Here is a 19,595-nt window from a genome sequence, read left to right on the forward strand (position 1 = left end):
ATATTAACTGATCCATTCATATCACAATTGGGTGTTGCTTTATCCTTTCTAAAGGAATCAGGGAGTCACAATATACTTCTTTGTTCACTGTAGTGATTGATACTTGGCTCATAATTGGCTCTGATTACATTCGGCATTTCATGTAACTATTTTCTAGATTAAAGCTCACTATGTCTTGAGTGAAGATCAACAGAGTCAAGTTGGGAAGGACTGCCATCCACTCTCATTGAGATGGAGAGGCTGGCAGACAGAGGCAGAGCCTTAACATTTTAGTTCAAAGATGATGATTCCCGAAGATCTCCATTCTAGCTCTGAGCTGTGAGTTCAACATGTTGCAAGCTATTTTTAGGTTCTTTTCTAGGTTTTTAGGTTTAGCTCACTGGAGGGAGGGTCTAGCCTCACACGGTGGTTGCCACATTTGTGCTGTTACTTCTTCCTAGCATCGGGTGAGGCATGGCTAGTTTAATTAGTTCAGCACGGTAGGGAATGAGTGACACGCAACCTTGTGGAATCATCAAAAACACCTATGTCTCCCTCAGCTAGAGAGAGAGAGAGAGAGAGGAACCAGCACTCTCTAATTTACATAATTAACCAAGGCTGGGGGTGCTGCATCCAGCCTGAGAACTGACCTCACCAAGCTGTCTGCAGGCTCCTCTGCACCCAAGGAGCCTGTGCTACAGCTAACAGCAATGGCTGCGGCCCCATACAGCTTCGGCATGAGGAACAAAAAATAGGAGAGCTGGTTGCTCTGCTGGTGGGTGGCAAGGATCAGCTGGCCCAGTGGGAGGTCCTGCTCCAGGAAGAAATGGCTGGGGAGGCAGGGAGGAAAGGTGTTGAAGCCCTTTTGGATGGTAAAATCTTGCCCACAGGGACCCATGCAATATGCCAGGCCTTCAGCTCCCAGAGGAAGACATGTCTCAGTTTGTGGCCATTCAGAAATGACCTTCCTTCTTTCCTTTCCTTTCTTCCTTCCTCTCCTTCACCCTTCTCTTCCTTTTCCCTCATTTCCTCTTCCCTTCTTAACTTCTTGTGCATTCACTTTGTCTTGCTTGTTTTACCTTCTATGGGAGGCAGTGATCTGAAACCAGAGCTTGGAGCTGTAGAGAGCATGGAAGGTTATGAGAACCCAAAAGGGAGTGAGAATTGGGATGCAGGGGAGAGCCAAGCCCCAACTTTGTCCTCTGTGGCAGGTATGGGAGAATCAGCCCACGCATGCCAGAGGGACTACTGGGTTGTTTTCCTTCAGAGACCACTCATGTTGGCTCATTTATTCACAACCACAAGTGTGTGTTACAGAGTATCTCCATTTTCCAGTTCACGGATTGAGCAATCTGCCCCAAGTTATAGAGTGCTTGGGTCCCAGAGGTGAGCTCACACTTAGGCAGGTTCTTTAACCTGTACCATTCAACAGTTATCTGGGGGAATGTTTATAAGGCACATTCCAAGCCTCTCCCCAGAGAGTTTGTTTTATGTTGCACTGGCATTGGCCAGGAAACTTCATTTTTAAGAAGCATCTAGGTGATCCTGACACAAGTGGCCTTTGACTCCATTTTGGAAAGTTCTGTGCTCTTCTAAGTGACTATGTAATTAAAGCTGCCTTCTGAAAAGCAACCTGGCACAGTCCATGAAGGCAAGGCTGGCTGTGTGGCCCAGGCAGCAGCAGCAGTAGCAGCAATGTGAGGCTCTGAATTGGGATCCAGGAATTCACGGAGATACAAGAACTCTCTCCAGGAGCCTCAGCTTTCACAATAGGATAATGTTGGGCATGGCCAGGGAGATGAGTTTAAAAGACCAGCAAACTTGAATGGTAAAGCACAGGAACAGGCAGGGAGGCTCATGAAGGATGGACCTAGGGACTATTAGCAGGGAGGATGTTGGACAAAAAGGAATCTGGATAATACACCTATTAAAGACCCGGTCCTGACAATAGGAAGAACTTATTTTGTGCTTCAACCAAAAGTAGATTGTATGTCCTTGGACCATTCACTCACCAACATATGCTTTAAAATATGAAAGGTTAATGGCTTCAAGATCCTTTCTTCTTCTAGAATTATGAATTAAAAAAAACAAACAGCAGGCTTCTCTGCCTCCCCTCCACACAGACAACAGAACATAGAGAGGCTTCCATATTGGTGGTCTGGTTCATCTAATGACAGAAGTCTCCCCAAAACAAGGCCACCACACAGACTTCTTCCTGAATGACAGGTCACATTCAGACAGTGTGAGACACTGCCTGAGTCTGATGAAGAGGCATAATCCCCATCCCCACCCCCTCGTATTGAAGTAAGGATGCTGAATCTAACTGGTGCCATCTTGACCACATGGGGGATGATAGGGTATTGGGGTTAACTAGTGCCATCTTATCTTCGTGGTGGAGGCAGGGAAGTCCTACCATCTAGGTGATGGGCATGCCTGAATTCCTGGAGGCAGGGGTTAGGAACTTGGACAACAGGTTACTGGACCTGCCATTCTTGGGTTGTGAACTCTCAAGCTCCCAGTAACTCTGCCCCTGACCTGACCCTATTTAGGCCCAGACCAGCTCAGGAGTCATTATTACATGTCACATTTCTCTCTGTTGGTGTCCTGTCTCCTGGCTCTTCTCCCACTTCAGCTGTCCATTGGAGCTGATCTGATTTGTTGGTACTGTTTTGTTTTTTTTTCTCTTTCTTTCCTCTCCAGCACTCATGGCTCAGTTTTATGACAGTGTTAAGTGTATTGGAAGGCTGCAAGTCTTTGGGACAGGAGTCCATCTGCAGACACTGACCTTTTAATAAAGACTCCCATTTCAACATCTCAAAATGTGGCTTCTCTGTTTTCTCACCACACAACAATATGTTTCATGAGATGGTGATTATTTTCCCTTGAAACTAAGACCTTAGCTCAGGCAGATGGAAAGATTCTCAAGCCATGAGAATATTTCCAGAATGAATTTCCCAAAAGCTAGCCAGGGGCTGGGGATATAGCCTAGTGGCAAGAGTGCCTGCCTCGGATACACGAGGCCCTAGGTTCGATTCCCCAGCACCACATATACAGAAAACGGCCAGAAGCGGCGCTGTGGCTCAAGTGGCAGAGTGCTAGCCTTGAGCGGGAAGAAGCCAGGGACAGTGCTCAGGCCCTGAGTCCAAGGCCCAGGACTGGCCAAAAAAAAAAAAAAAAAAAAAAGCTAGCCAGTCATGACTGAAGAGAGAATATGGGAGATTTGATGGCGATCATCTGAGAACATTACCTTGAGTTTGGGCAAGCGCTTGATGGTTTTCAGGGGCCTCAACACTCTGAGCACCCTCAGAGACTTGATGGTCTTGATGTCTCTCCCCTTGTTGGTTCTGTAGGAAAAAAGCCATCAGGGGGAGTCATTTGGACAGGAGGAGAGATAAAAGTTTATAGTTACATTACTGTACTAGTAACCACAGGGTAAAAGAGGAAAGATGTAGGCAAGAGACCAAAAATTGGATCCATACAGAATTCTTTAGCCAAAATTTATAAAAGTATGTTCAAGGAAAACTCTCACAGCCTTCCTCAGTATGCACACATCCAAATGCATATACACCCACACCTGAACACCTGTACAGACAGTCCCCCAACTTACAACTTAGGTCTTTGCAACTTTATGATGGTACAAAAATCATACATATTCAGTAGAAACTGCACTTTATAGTTTGATCTTTCCCTTGCCTAATGCTCAGCCGTATGGTGCTCTCTTGCCATGCTGGGCAGCCAAGCTTCCTAGCCAGCCACAGTATTATGAGGGTAAATAATATACTCCACAATGTACAGACTGTGTTAAGTCATGATGTCTGGTAGGTTGGATATTTCAAATGCATTTTTTTTTTTACTTCTGATATTTTCAGATCTCAGTAAGCTGACCGAGATGTCACCCCAAAAGGAGCCAAGGAGCAGCTCTACAGGCAGAGGCTCACACAGGCACCATGACACATAGAGGCAGCCATGCCTGTAGATCAACTGAGCATCACTTCCTCTCCCTCACAGCCAGTCTAATGCTTCTTATCACCACCTCTGCAATGTCATAGCTTTTTGCTAGTCAACTGGAGATTAGAGTGGTGAACTGGAGAGAAGAGTCTCACAGACTTTCTTGGAAATGAAACAGCAGCTCAATTGATAAAGTACTATCCTTGAGAAAACAAAAACAAAAAACTAAGAAACAACACCCAGGCCTTGAGTTGAAGACCAAGTAGAGGCACAGACAATAAAGAATCAAGAAGTATCTATCTACATATTTAAATAGACAATTTATAAGCCAAATATTACCCGAATGTTTAAGAATAAGCATTTCTTGAGATTTGGCAAATCTTAATGTTTTGTCTTTGGGATCTCAAAGGAAACACACCACTCATAAGAAACACATTTCTCTTTTCTCAATGAGTTAATCCTGCCCTCCCTCCTCCAGTTCATTCTTTGTATCTTTTTCTTCAAAGAAAATAAAACATATTTACCCCAAAGCGTTCCTATGGAGGATCCAATCAGGAAGCAGTTATAGAAAAGGGGAGGTGGGGAGAGAAAGAAGACAGTCAGAAAACTCCAGGGAGAAAACACACTCCAACAGTGATAGGACACTGGGAAAGCACAAGCCACAGGACTTTGCCCACAGCCTTGGCACTTGTCAAGTCACAGAGGTTGTGAAAGGAAGGACTGCATACCATCTGCTCCACAACCACTTCTCTACCCACAGGACAAAGCCCTTCCCAAGTACCCGTGAAACCGCCTTTAACTCAATAGTACTTTTACTTCATTGCCTGGAGCCTACTGGAATTGCACCTTTCCAACTTGTAGGCTTTCACCTCATTTCCTTAGTAATCTGCAGACCAATTGTGCTTCTGGAGACTTCATAAACTCTGGGCTGCGGGAAAGAAACACTCTGGGCCAGAAACACTCTCAGGAAAAGTATTCCACAGCACAGTGGCATAGCTGTGCTTTGGAAGGACTTCATCTGAGCAAGGGCATGTAACCTCTCTGACATATACTCTGATGCTTCTCCAAAGCTCTATCACAGGAATGCAAAAAGCTACAGTTAAAAAAAAAATCAAATGTCTGCCTTTTTTGAACTATTAACTAACCGTGGAACTTTTAGGAATCATTTCTCCTGCTTTAGTGGTATGGCACAACAGACTGACAGGAAGAAAGAGACAGAGAGAAAGATGGGGGGAAAAGGAGGGAGATGAGGAGGAGGAGGAGCAGGAGGAAGAGGAGGACAAGAAGGAGGAAGAGAAACAAGAAGAAGAAGAGGAAGAAAGAAGAGGAAAGAAGAACAACCAGTAGTAGTAGTAGTAGTAGTAGTTAAAAGCCAAAGCATAAATATGTGCTTGTAATAGAAACAAGAACTTAATTTTAACTTTTTGAATATTTATTTTTATTCTAGGCCAACCTCTGTGCTAAGCACTTCCAATGCATATCTTTCTTCAAATTTCCTAGTAATTTTAGGAGACAGATTCTGTTCTCTATTTCTCATGTGAGATTTAAAGAGTTTAAGTGAATGAGTTGACAGTGATGGGACTGGAACCCAGCTCAGGTTTTTGAGTTTTGAAGCTCTTACTTCCATCACTAAGCCTCTCTGTACCAGCATGTTTTAGTTCAATGTTGCAGCTTACTGAATTTCAGAGCTACAAAAGATCTCTGACGTCTATTTATTTGCAAAGGACACCAAGGCCCTAGGAAGAAGTACTCTGAGTGAGCTCAGAGCCAAAACGATGTACCTTATCTTGGCTGTTGCTCTGACCAAGTGTCCAGAATTTGGTTCTTAGTTGATTGTTGCTACAAAGGTTACTTTTTTTCTTCTCTTAGCTTTTCCCCATGTATCACAAACCTATGGTACACCATTGTTATGTCATGAGCAAATATATCTTATTGCCATTTTACTCAGTAAATAATTCAATATTTGATATTATATTATTTCCATTGTAAATGACAAATAAAATGGTGACCTTGAAATTAAACAGAAGACCTGTAACCTTAAATACGTAGTGTGGCAATCTCCACAGGGTTAGAAGACAGAACTATCTTCCTTTGAGTGGTAATAGCATCTTCTCACATATGAGACTAGGCATCAATAGGTCAAACATACCCTTATGCTTTCATAATACAAGCATTTCTGGAGTCCTTAGTTCATGGCAAGCATAATAATAGGGAAGACACTCAAAGTACACTAAGAAAAATATAAGCTTCCATGGGAGGGATGGAATCATGTGACTGATAATTGATGAAAAGGACAATATAAATCATTCTCTTTTTCTTAAGGTACATTTGTCCCTATGCCAGGGATATAATCTCCACTTCCACTTGGGAAGTATAGGAAGATCATGGTCTGAGGACAGCCTCACACAAAAATGTGAAACTTTATCCAAAAAATAACAAGTCAAAAAGGGATAAGGGAATGGGTTCGAGTGGCAGAATGCAAGCAAAGAGCCTGAGTTTAAAAAAAACTATGACTTTAAATAGATGTAAAAATAATACAATCATAACATCCAATGCATTTACTATAAAATTAATAAAATTGAGAGGCAGGGTTGGGTTGGAAGGGATGGGGGAAAATGATGAAAGAAGTGACAGCCATCAAGATGCACTGTACATATAAACTGATTTGTTGAATGGTAGGTAACTCCTTTGTACAACTACTTAAAGATAATCAAATATTTAAAAAATTATAAGTAAGTATTTTGGAAGGCAATATTCAAAACATCAAAAAAGTAAAAATATACTTGCATGTTACATTTTATTAACATAGAGTAAACACTGATTTTAAAATTGCCATTTGAAATGAGAGACATACCAGATAACAAAGCTATAGAGTCAGAAAAGGCCACAACAACTTAGCCCTCATTAATTAAAACCTATTATCATTTGTGCATGGACCAAGCTGAGGTAACTTTCTTTCAGATCCATTATCAAAGCCAACAAGTTTGGGAGGGAGGAAGGAGGAAGAAGATGTTTTTAAAACAAAGAGAGCAAGCTCTATAAACACTTTAAGGCACGTTATTGTGGAAATAATTCATGTGCTTTAAACAAGTCATTGTTGTTGTGGAAATAATTCATGTGCTTTAAACAAGTCATCTTAATAACCGTGTTAGAACATTACTAGTCATTGTTATTAAATGTTTCATCAGAATTTTTTATACTACCTAGCAAATTAGTAAAAATTTTTAACAGGCTTGAAAACTGACTCTAATGCTAAAATATGAGGCTAATTTCACATGCTAGGATACATTGGTCCTATTTTAAGTAGGACTCAGTGGCCAGGCATTTTACCATTTATTTCCTATTATCTGAGAAGTGCCAGATGACTTTCAAGGGATGGGGAAAAATGCCATGTTTCTCTCATAAAAGATGAAAATCTCCAGTAAAAGACAATTTTCCACTAAATTTTCAAGTTGTCCTCCAGATCTATTACCTGTAATCACTAAACATTCATGGACCTTTCCTTCTCCAGCTTCCAGGTCTCCTTTCCTCACAGAACATACTCAAGTTGGTTTCTGGTAAGAACTGACTCTTCCTTCCAGTGCATTGGAACAAGGACATCAGGCTCTGAAGAACTCTTCATTTTTATAAGTGTCATGACTTTAGCCCTCCTCCATGAGTTCAGGTGACAATGGCCTGGGAATCTGAAGGAATCTTACCTTGGAGGAAGGGTTTGGCTCACAGGCATGTAAGTCTGGCAGAAAGGTCATGTTGGAATGAGGGTCTTACTGAAGTGCCTTGACTATTACTTGGTAGATAAAAATAACTGCCATTTATTATAGAATTTACTATACTCATCATACTATATTAAACACTAAAGGTAATTTACTTTATTTAATTCTTTTTTTTCAAATTTTTATTATCAAACTGATGTACAGAGAGGTTACAGTTTCATACGTTAGGCATTGAACACATTTCTTGTACTGTTTGTTACCTCATCCCTCATACCCCCCTCCCCCCACCCTCTTTCCCTTTCCCCCCATGAGGTGTTCCATTCACTTAGACCAAACAGTTTTGCAAGTATTGCTTTTGTAGTTGTTTTTCTTTTTTTACCCTGAGTCTCTCAATTTTGGTATTCTTACAAGACCAAATTATAGTTATTTTCAACTTCTACTTGCAGGTAAAGAAGCAAAAGCTCAGAGAAATAAAGTAGCTAATAATTAATAGAACAGAGATTTTGATCAAAGTTTGTCAGAGTTTGAAAAACCACCCATGATATATAATGATATAATGCCTTCCAAACAGGAGCCCCTGGGAGCTTTAAAGCAAACTAGGGGACAGCACAATAAACCAGCTTAAATATTAAGCTGTCTGCCTTACTCCTCTCAGTCAGTATAGGGCTTGTTCATAAAGTAAAATGTTATAGAAAAACATACTAAGATGGAAAAGTTCAGGGATTACCTTCTCCATCTGGCCCATAGGTCTTGTCTTTCTCTAGGTAGAGGTAGAAGGATCTGTTAGGCCAAGGACAAGTCAATGCCAAGATACTGCTCTGACTTTACAGAGATCAATGGCTTGGAACTAACCAAAGCATCATGCTATGGGGAGTTTAATGTAATATATAAAGCACTGAACTTGCAACCAGAATTCTATGGTTACTCAAGAACTGGCTTTGTTATTTACTTAACACATGAGTCCTGCTAGCCAAACCTCCAGCAATTGACTTTTCTACTGTAAAATAGGACAGTCATGTGACCAATGAAATAGCGAATACATGAAAATGAGGACATTTCTTTGCTTACATGGCTGTGGGTAAGGCCAAGTTCATCTGCTTTGTCACTCTTATCTGCTGCCATTTAAGGATTACTTTCCTTCCAGGTCCATTTTTGGCATCTCTTGGGGTCACTTATGTGCTTATATCTGTGCTCCATCTGTCACGTTTGTTCAATGACCAGAGGACGGGCTCCTGCTAACTCTTTAGCACATAATCCTTTCCTTCTTGCACAGGGGTCTAAGTGAGCCCCTTACATACACAGATAAGTGCTTTTTGCAAACTTTCTCTTTTGCAATGCACATGACTATACTCCAACTGGAACATATTTTTGTCCAAGCATTGAGAAGCAGCAGGAGGCAGCAAAAGCATCTGTCTCCTAGCACTTTTTTCAGTCTGATGAATAGCAAACCAACTTATATGTCTTCTTAGTCTTTATATTCTAAACACATTCAAAGACCCTTCATCTGCTGTTCTCTCTTGCTGACTGAAGACCAGCCAATCCATTTCCCCAGCTGGAGATTGATTTTCAATGCTAGCCTGTGCCTTGATGAATGGATTAAGCAGATGGCTGTGAGGTCACATGACCTGGGTTGATACTTCCCATGTCAAAATTGTTCTAAATTCTACAAACCTACTTTTAAACCTAGAGGGCAAAATGATACATTTCTACTAATCCCACAGGACTGGGCTCTTCCAAAGGTTATGACAGCTTACCTTCTGTCCAGGGTGCTTTTGGTATATGGGGCCAGATAGCCCCATTCTTGCTTACTATATGAATGAAGTTATATGCTCCCATAATCATAAACTAAGATCCAATTTATAGCCAGCAGTCTCCCAAATTTTTGCTCTGGATAAAGAGAAATACTTGGGAACTTACACTAATTGGTAAAGTTCTGCAAGTGCACAGCCTACAGTAGCACCAATGTCACATGCAAAAGAACACATTTCCCAGTGTTAAAAAAAAAATTCATACTGCAGTTCAATGGCAAGAGCAGAAAGACTAGGAGTATTTTCCTATCAGAGCTTCAATGTTGATTCGTTTTTCACTATCCCTGTCAAATCCTACTTTCAAGAAAGCCAGGGTAAAATTCAGTCAATGGATACTTGAAGAATCCACAAGCCCTGGTCACTTTTCTTGTCTGTATTTGATACAAAGCTAGATGAAGTCACCCTCAGGGCGACTCTTAAACACTACAGAGTTCCAGAAAATGAGATCTTATCTGTTCACTCTTAGAAATTTCCAGTTCATGGCAGCCAGCTTTCTTTCTTTCTTTTTTTGCCAGTCCTAGGGCTTGAATTCAGGACTTGGGCACTGTCTCTGAGCATTTTTTGTTCAAGGCTAGCCCTCTACCACTTGAGCCACAGCTCCATTTCCAACTTTTTGGTGATTAACTAGAGATATGGGCTTCCCTGCCTGGCCTGGCTTTGAACTAAGACCATGAGATCGCAGCCTCCTGGATAGCTAGAAGTAGCGTGAGCCACTGGTGCCCAGCTTGACAGCCACCTTCTTAAATCCACTGTTGGTGGGTGACCCAATGGCTAATATTTAATTTTAATCTGCCATCCTCCTCCATAGTAGAGGAACTGGATGGCTTGTCTGGTTCCATAGTAAGTAGGTCTTCTTTTCATGGAGCAGGATTTTGTCTTGCTTTTGCCCCTATAATATGAATCTGTTACCCTTCTGTATCACACTTTAACAATAAAGAAAAAAAATGAATGTGTAGTCACAGCTTCCTTTGGGTGACCCCCTCCTTTCAGTTCTAATAATAAGTGCTGTCATGAAAGAATCTTACAAGCCAAGTTTGACGTTTGAGGAGGACCAGAATGAAGAGCAGGGGAAAGACAACCAAGTTCAAGTCAAAGGTTTGTTCTACAGCATTTCTGACCTAATAGTCACTCCCTTATGTGTTCACATTCCTACCTTCGGAAGCACAAAACTGCACAAAGTCAGACCAGAGGGAACAACTCTTGTGGCTCCACAGGAAGCTTCCAAATGGCACATTTTCTATGCCTGTGAGTTTCATTGAATGCATTTGGAACCATTTCAGCTGCTACAGCTAGTCTGGAACACATTCAAGAGACCTTATGCCTCTTAGCCACCAGGGCAGGGTGTCAAGTGTCAGGAAAGTGACACACTTCAATGAAAGGAATGTAATAAAAGCTAATGTGGGAACTCCAGTTCCTCCTGGCATCAAGAGGCAGATTGACTCATGTCTTTGCTTTTGGCTAAGGCCTGAATAATGAAAGGCTAAATGTGGCTGTGAGCCAGATCTCCTTGCATGCTGGGTAGTCCTGACCTCAGCTGATGCCCTGCTACCACAGCACACAGCAAGGAGAAGTTCTGACATCAACATCAGCCACCAGAGAGCTGCAGGACTCTGAGTGATGCACAGGCCAGAGAAAATCCTCAGGTGTGAGTGGGGACAGATAGGAAGAGGGATGTAAGGGGTTGGATAGATGGAAACAGACCTCATAGTGCTTTTTCTCTTAAAACATTTGTGCCAACAAACACTTGGCTATGAGTTCACTATGGAGAATACCACCACAAGCTCACCTGATAATGCAACTTGAGCTTATGAATCATGTTGTAGAGTGTAGAAATAAAGGGGGTGAGGATGCTGGGTACATTGCCTCACCCCCAACATTCTAGGCCTCTTTTAGGTTTCTCCTCAGATGATGTCCTTACCCACTTGCCTGCTCGAGTTTCTTATAAACTTGGAAGACATGGACCAGAGGACATAGACAGCACCATCTTCATGTTCAGAATCCTTAAAGGCTCAGGAGTGACTTCCTGACTTCTCCACAAGGCAGCTGAATATGGGTGGGGCTATGCTGAACGTGTGAATATGCCTACTAGACTGGTACCCAGAAATGCCAAGGCTGTAACCATCTCTGCCTTTCCACCCAGGAAGGAGAAATGATGGCCACAGTGTGTGAGGAAAATGGAGAAAGGCAGTTTTGAGCTCTAACTAGAAAATATTTAGCACGCAGAAGAATCCTCTTTTCTCAGAAACAAACGAACAAAGGACAAAGGTTTCAGAGACCCAGTCACTCACCAGACTTTTCTTGAAACCAAAAAGAGGAAAAGGCATAGCTCAGGACATTTATAGTTGGCAAACACTCTGTGTCTCCATAGAACCCAGAACATTGTGAGGGCAGCAGAATCAAGGAGAGCTGTTCTGATGCCTGGCTCAAATTCTGCTCACCTCGACAGAGATGCTGGGCTTTGCTAAAGACCCAAGTGTTCTTATAAATGCTTTATAATGTAAAAACTTGCAATATGGGTATCCTTCCAATGTTTTCCTATCCCCTGGTATGCCCACTGATAACAGAAATGCCCTTTATCTCCTCCCCATGGTTCCAAAGTAAACTGTTAGGTTTACATTATAAAGAATCACTTTGCTTGTTGTATGCAGCTATAGAGAAGAGATTTCTCTCCAGCCACTACATACATGGTACATATGCTTATAGAAAACATACATGAGAGCAGGTGCAGACCTGTGTGGCCAAAGGTCTCAGTGGTCAATGAAGCTTTCTTTGAGAATTCAGCTGAAGGCCATCCCCTCTCCTTGATTAGAAGCACTGCTCTTGAGAGTTGGGCTTGGTTCTGAGAAACCTCTGGCCCAGCAGTGACAGAAGCAATGCCAAATCATCTGTGGTTTCTGAGGAGCTGCATAATGATGCTACCATGGCAACCACCATCAGCTGCTTACGTTGACTGAGCAATAACCCTTGCAGAAGCCTCACTAGGGTGAAGTTCAATTTCAAGGAGAGAAGAAAGAGACAGACTATGACAGGGGTAAGGTTATCTTAATAGTGAGCATTAAGTGGAGCAAATATATGGTATATGGCAATGAAAGTTACAATCACAAGGAGATACTTGAAAAGCCTACAGACAAGTTTACATCAGGCTTCTTGTTGGGCCCCTGACCAGAGGGCACATGAGCTTAGTAACTCCATTCTACTCTCTGCCCCATGTTCCATCCTCACTCTGTTGGTAGGCCAGAACCCTTTAATCCTATCAATAAGATTGGAAAGCTGAGTTCTCTGGTGTCCTCAAGAGGGAATGCAAGAGAGAAGAGTTAGGATGCATGAGCTTAAGGATAACAGAAAGCATTCGCTGGAGCTCAGCAAATGTAATGATGGCCAGAGAAAGGCACAGTAGGCTGGAGGGACTGCTCTACCATCAGAGAAATGGGAGAGAGAATGGGCTTGGCAAACTTGCAATGATGATGACAAAAAACAATGGATGGAGAAAAATGAAAAAGCCTCATCCACATTTTAGAGAGAAATGAAGAGTAAGTTCAAGATGTGACTCACTGAAAGCAAGGGATGGGTTACAGCTCTCAATTCATCACATAAGCATGAACCCCAAAAGCAAGGAATTTCCGGAGTCCCCTGCACTGTACCTGGTCTGAGGACCAATACAGAGGCTTTAGCTGTGGGGCTGTTAAGGCTTCCCCTGCCACCAGCACCAAAGCCACCTCTGCCATGTTTCAAAAAGCACAAAGAAAGAAAAAGACAGATGACAATCCGACGGCACAATAGTGTTACTTGGAATCTGAAGAAAGAAAGCTGGATGGTGTACTCAGGGCAGGCATACAGAGGCTTCTTCTAAATGGTACCTCCCTCCCCACACAGGCAACAACATGCCTGTCTAGTTCCCAAGCACATAGGTTTAGTCAATGAAGTAGGTATAGGAGAAACAACTGAATTTGGGACCAACTTCATCCATCTTCAACCTTTTGCATACATTATACACCAACGTATACCTGGCTAGTACACTCAGGCTTTATGACAGGATTGGATAATATGAAAGATAAAGCAGAGAATTAACATTTAACATTTCTTTTTTTTTTTTTTTTTTTGGCCAGTCCTGGGCCTTGGACTCAGGGCCTGAGCACTGTCCCTGGCTTCTTCCCGCTCAAGGCTAGCACTCTGCCACTTGAGCCACAGCGCCGCTTCTGGCCGTTTTCTGTATATGTGGTGCTGGGGAATTGAACCTAGGGCCTTGTGTATCCGAGGCAGGCACTCTTGCCACTAGGCTATATCCCCAGCCCAACATTTAACATTTCTTGATTCCACATACTGTCAGGTGCTATGCTAAGCATATTATATACTTTATTTCGTTTCCATTTTTTGAGGTAGCACCCTGAAGTTAAAAGGATTAATATCTTGCTGTGTGGCTCAAAGACAAATCCAAAGAGGAGCTAAGATATAAACTAGACCCTGCCTCACCCACAGTCCACATTTTTAGGGTCCTGTCCCTATTACCTGCTAGCTTCTCTTCTAAAGATTGGGCAAGTTCCTTCCTATATGCTTCCCTCTCCATCCTTTACTCATCAAAGATAGACAACTACCCTACTGAGAACAAAATAAGAGAGAAGAACAATATGGTGAATAACGTATGTAAATGAACTGATATAATGAGAAGGGAACTTGACCTTTAAAAATCCCAAGGGTCATATTTTATCTCTAAAAATAACATTAAAAAGGTGGGCTTTCTTGAGACAAAGGTAGAATTTAATACATCTCCCAAGGAGGAGAAGGAGCTGGAGGGCCCCTTGGTAGAGCAAAGGTTGGCTCTTTTATGTTGCTATGAGAACCCATATGGGTTCTGGAGGTGTGAGGAAACACCCACCATTAAGTTTCTTTGGGAACAGCTGAGATATGTTTTCTGTTGGTGGGCTCAAAGGTGACTAACTCCACACAACTCTATTGGGGTTGAAACACAAGTGTGCATGGAGACTAAACACACTGGAATTACCTAATTGCTAACACCTATTTGTGGATTACCAACTAGATCTAACAAGGCTCTCTTTCAGAGGGTGCCCCAATATAACAATGGTCGTAGCTTGCTCCCAGGATTTGGCAGATCTTAGAATCTAAACAGAGCTGAGAACATTCACCTCTCCTACAGACAAAGCATCAATTTCTCTATCCTAGGCCACATGGGAAACATTTGTTCTTAGATTCTCTACCTCTTACATTGCTAGGATGGAAGATGGCAGTGTTTAGTAAAAGGTGGGTTGGACAATCCCTTCTCAACCTTTGTACCTAGGTAGGGCAAATATATAAAGGCATATTGACCCCTCCCTCATATACCTGCCATCAACAAAAGTGGTTCCCATGTGCTTCGTGTGCCTTACCAGAAGGAAAATACAGTTGGCTTGCTCAGAATATGAGGCTCCTACTTATATTCAAGATGACTAGAAGGGTGGTCCAGGGAATCCTCCTAGCCCTCCACTTGCAGTAGATGGAACAAGGTACAAAGTTCAGGAGGATCTTTCATCCTCTTGAGGTACTGCCCAATCTGTTTAGCAAAAAGGCCCTGAGCATATCCCTATGTCCTAGGTATATCCTAGAGTGCTAGGAGTGTCCCTTCCTTGGTTGAATTCCACAGGAAATGGGAGTATTTGGTTGGATAATGTGTATGAGTTGGGGGAGAAAAATTTCCCAACTCTTTGAAAACACCTTAAAAAAACACCTGTGTTTCTTTTCCTTTTTTGGTACCAGAGATCAAACCCAGGACATTGCACTTGCTAAGCAAACTCTTTGCCACTGAGCTACATCCCAGTCCTCCCAAAAGCAACAAGCATGGTTTGGTGGTCTAACTGGCTTAAGGCCATAGTTCTTAAGTATATTATCAGGGAAGGTTTGGAGAGTTGTTACTTTTGCAGATTAAGCATATCAATATTTGTATGTCCCTTAACTAGCTTGTAGTTATCCCCAAGCAAAGAATCTTTCTATGCTCAAAATTCTAGGACTCTCCATATTGTCTTTTGTTCTGCCCCCCACCCCCACCACCTTATTTCTTTCAGGTTTCTCTTTTCACTCAAGAAATGAAAGGCTGTAATCAGTTGTCCCTAGCTTATATCTGAGTGCAGAGACACTGCCCATACCCTATGCTTATGCATCCCTAGGAATGAAGCTCTTGGTACTTCTCCCCACTAATGTTCCCTGGTCTTGCTATCCCCATCCTGCAATCTGGAGATAAACAGGAGATAAAATTGTAAAGCCCTCAGGAGCTCTGTTGAGGGCACCTGGCAAGCAGACATCTAGGGCAGCATTTTTTAATACTACTCTGAGTGTTTCATCTCTCACATTGGCCCAAGAGATAGTTTCAAATCAACCAGTCTCTAGGAAGTGGAAAGAAAAGGGAACAAACCAGGAAAGAAGCCACTTACGCCAGAGCAAAGGCCACCAATGCACCAACCACCACCACAAAGTCCAAGATGTTCCAGAGGTCTCGAAAGTAGGATCCATCCTGCAGAATCAAGCCCTGGTCTATCATCTGTGGGAAAAGGGTATGAATAGCTGTGGATGAGCCTGGGTGGTACAGGTGACACTTGCCCTGGGCTTGGGTTCTTCATGCCAATGCATTCATTGCCAGTGTCTTTATAATTAACCTCACTCTGAACTTGAGAAATTAGAGGGCCATCTAGCTAACTCTCTCCAGATCATAATGAGTCCTAAGTACCTTCTCATAGCCATTTGGGTTGGAAAAGCCCCCTGCCATCATGGAACCCTCTGCTCCTCCTTTCTTTAAAGCCCAGAGCCTCAGATATTGCCTCATATTCACAGACAAATAAAACTCAGATGGAGAAAACTGGGAACAAGACAAATCTGTTCAGCATTAGGTGGTTGGGAGGATATAGTTGGGACTATCAGGTGATTGAAAGTGCTGGAGTTCAGGAAGACTAACTTACTTACCTAGCCCTTTACCATGGCACGTACCCCAAGCTCAAACCAGGGAGCACATTGTTCAGGAGAGTACAATCCTCAGGCTCTCTGCCCACCCATCACCTGCTTCCTGTTCAGGCTATGTGCACAGGTCTACTCTATCCAAATGCATTCAAGTACCCATGTCTGAGGATACACGTCCTCAGCATTCTGCAGCTAGAGGAGAGTTCAGTAGAGGATCTCCTGTCATGGTCTAGTAGACTGTAACTTTGGGAAGGGCCATGAAGTAAAGGAGAGAGGTGACCCACTCAAACCCTCCAGCCAGGTTTGCTCCAGAGGCTTTTACCTTTATAACCATCTCAAAGGTGAACACGCCTGTGAAAACGTAGTCAAAATACCTCAGGACCTGTAAGACACATGAAACATACGCTGAAGCATACACTGACACCCACAGTTCTTCATGGCCACTCAGTTGTCCCACAAAACTCTCAGTTGATAGTTCCGACCCTCCTATCCTCTGACACACATTCCTGTGGTGTCTCCAGGAGATAGCTCAACTCTCTGGGGTAGTGCTACTGCTCTCCAGCTTCACACGCATCACCCATGACCATGTCAGACCCTATACCCAAGCCCTTAGGTATTTGCAGATCTCCTTCAAAGCTAGCTCAAGATACATGGGCTCCAGATACATGGGCTCCACTGCTGAAGCATAAAGGCACTGGTGTGCTGATGGATCTTGGAGACTTCACCGGGACTTTCTTCTCTTAGGGAGAAGTATGAACTTCTCCCTGAGGAACAGGAATGACCAATATTTCCAACTTTCTTCATTCCCCAACAACCTCCTTGCCATCTCAATTCACCTCTGATGTTAGTAGGGAAGGACTGAGATGTAGTGGCCAGTAGGACACCGTGGATGTTGACAAATGGCCCCTGTGTACCTACTTTGTTGCGCTCAGAGTTGGTCAGAACAGGGTCCTCAGCTGCCAGGGCAATGCTGCTGGCTGCAATCACCAGAAGGATACACATCTCAAAGTAGCGCAGGTTCACAATGTAGTGGCAGGCCCTGCGAATCCTGCGGGAATGGAGAGGCCTTGCTGAGCTAGCCATGTGTCTTTTCCATGCTTCCCCATTGTACTCCCTCTACCTTACCCACTGACCTCTTCCAGACAGCCATTTCCTTGCCAAAGGAAGCCACCAGGGAGAGCAATTTAACTTCACAGGCATTATCCTTTCAAGTCCCCATGGGAGAAGGTAATCAGATTGGCTAGAGCTGTGGCACGCAAGCCAAGATACATTGTCTGCAAGCACGCTATTTGGGAGCAGCCAGCCTCACTCAGACTACACAACCTCAAGGAGGCTCTCTGGTACTCTCCACTGCATCCTAAGGTCTTCTCTTCTATTGCAAAAATATCTGAGATCTCAGTAAATCCCAAGGACTCAAGAAACAGAAAAGCAGATCTTGATTCTAGGACTCCAATAACAGGTATTCATGTCTCCCATGCTATGCTGATAAAAGTAGCCTTATCCTATAGAGTCCTGCAGCATTACATTCTCATCTCAAGATGACCTGGCAACTTTAACTCAAGGTCTTTCCATCCTAGAGCACTTCCTGAACCCTGTTCAGGTGGTCACCAATGGCCTCTCTGTCCTGTTTGTCTCAGAAGCTGGTCTACACGTTATTTCCAGAGCAGAAGAAGGCAGCTGCTCTTTCCTAACCCCATCCTTCTTGAATCTAACCTTCTAGACTTGTCTAACACTCCCACCCCCTTTCTCTGCTCGTGGAATTATGTTCTTTTGAAAAACTCACATGCAAGACACAAGAAGATCTATCTGTCCTCCATAAGAGTGTTTCAAGAGGGCATCCTTTAAAATCTCAAAAACCCTATAGATGATCATGTCACTCCCAATGTCCGTAGCCTCAGCTCTGTCTTCTTGTAGAATGTCTGTAATCCATCCTCAAGGATATTTCCTTCTTTCCTCCTCCCTCTTGCCATATTTCTCATGTTTTTCCTGTATCCTCTCTACTCACATTCAATGACTTCCCTTACCTACTGGATTCTAGGTACTCCTGAATCTGGCCAACCAAAACCAGGAAGGTCCAGGAAGATGATTCATTTCCTCCTTCTCACTACTCCACTCTGGCTCAAACCTTGGCTTTCTGCCCTACCACCAAAAGGAGCTTGTAAGGGGATCTTACGGATTCGTGGTGCTGAAGATGAACATGGAGCTGTGTGGCACCATGGCTTTGCCTGTCTCACGCCTCTCCTTTTTCTTCTTCTTCTTCTCTACTTCTTCCTCTTCTTCCTCTTTGACCTCTGCCTCCTTCAAAGGACTGGCCTCCCCATCAGTTTTGTTACTAACTGCAAGAGGAGCATGGTGACGCCATCAGTATCCTGCTACATGCATGGTGCCTTTGAATTTTATATGGACAACAGGGAGAGGAGAGGGAAGGGACCCAGATGCCCTTACACAGCATCCTGAGAACGGAATATTTTTAAATACTACATTCATTTAACACCTTCTTCTTACCCTCACTTGAATTTTATGTAGGATAGCTTTTTATGCTATATAAATGATAACAATCATGTTCCTCCTTTTATGACTGAACTTTTACAATCTGGCAAACAATAATTGGCAGCCTTTGCAAACAGAAAATGCTTGTTATGACACTCATAAAGATTGCATATTATGTTTAAATTCTTGATTCTTATTCAAATTACTTATTAAACTTTCACACCAATGCACCCTGAATGGCATATTTACTATTCCTATTCTACAGGTGGGAAAACCAAAGTTCAGGGAATCTGAGTGTTTTCTTATGGCCATAATGCTAGTATGGGTTCCTAATATGAAATCCTGTATGCCTTCAGTGAAGTCATACTAGAGTGGAAAATTTTAAGAAACCATTACTCTGTTTGCAGCTGCCTTTCTGGCTGTGCCTTTTCTAGTCGTGATAGATGTAGAAGTGAGAATGCAATATTCATGTGAATATGGGCCCTTGACTGCATTCCAGAACTGGGAAGGCGAGCCAGTCAGGGGTTCAGTGCAGCTCTCAGGCTGCCAGCCTATTTTTATAGTCAAGTCACAGAGTGGGCACGAAGCTGGAGCTATCAGAATGGGGAGAGGGGCCTCCCGCTGCTCTTGATTCAGTGAATGACTCTACCATGGAACTTGGTGTAAGCAGCAAATCTCTGTGGGCCTGAGTCATGCTAGAAACTTCTAAAAGTAAGTC

General features: G+C 43.0%; 1 protein-coding gene across 9 annotated transcripts in view; it reads right to left on the minus strand.

The window, feature by feature from the left end:
* The window catches only part of Cacna1e (calcium voltage-gated channel subunit alpha1 E), a 314,229-nt gene that overhangs the window by 49,297 nt on the left and 245,337 nt on the right, over window positions 1–19,595 (minus strand). For 6 of the 9 annotated variants that reach the window (XR_007212661.1, XM_048358274.1, XM_048358273.1 and 3 more), the window contains 6 exons: window positions 18,561–18,723; window positions 17,306–17,435; window positions 16,710–16,769; window positions 15,868–15,974; window positions 4,452–4,463; window positions 3,227–3,323 (listed from right to left, as the gene is read on the minus strand). Coding sequence is in view for 8 of the 9 variants with exons in the window: in XM_048358274.1 (XP_048214231.1) it covers window positions 3,227–3,323; window positions 4,452–4,463; window positions 15,868–15,974; window positions 16,710–16,769; window positions 17,306–17,435; window positions 18,561–18,723 (569 nt within the window). In the remaining variant the exon portion in view is untranslated. The remainder of the gene's footprint in view (window positions 1–3,226; window positions 3,324–4,451; window positions 4,464–15,867; window positions 15,975–16,709; window positions 16,770–17,305; window positions 17,436–18,560; window positions 18,724–19,595) is intronic. The other 3 variants (XM_048358271.1, XM_048358272.1, XM_048358270.1) reach the window with 3 other exon arrangements.

Source organism: Perognathus longimembris, chromosome 11, assembly GCF_023159225.1.
Source record: "Perognathus longimembris pacificus isolate PPM17 chromosome 11, ASM2315922v1, whole genome shotgun sequence".
Taxonomy (NCBI): domain Eukaryota; kingdom Metazoa; phylum Chordata; class Mammalia; order Rodentia; family Heteromyidae; genus Perognathus; species Perognathus longimembris.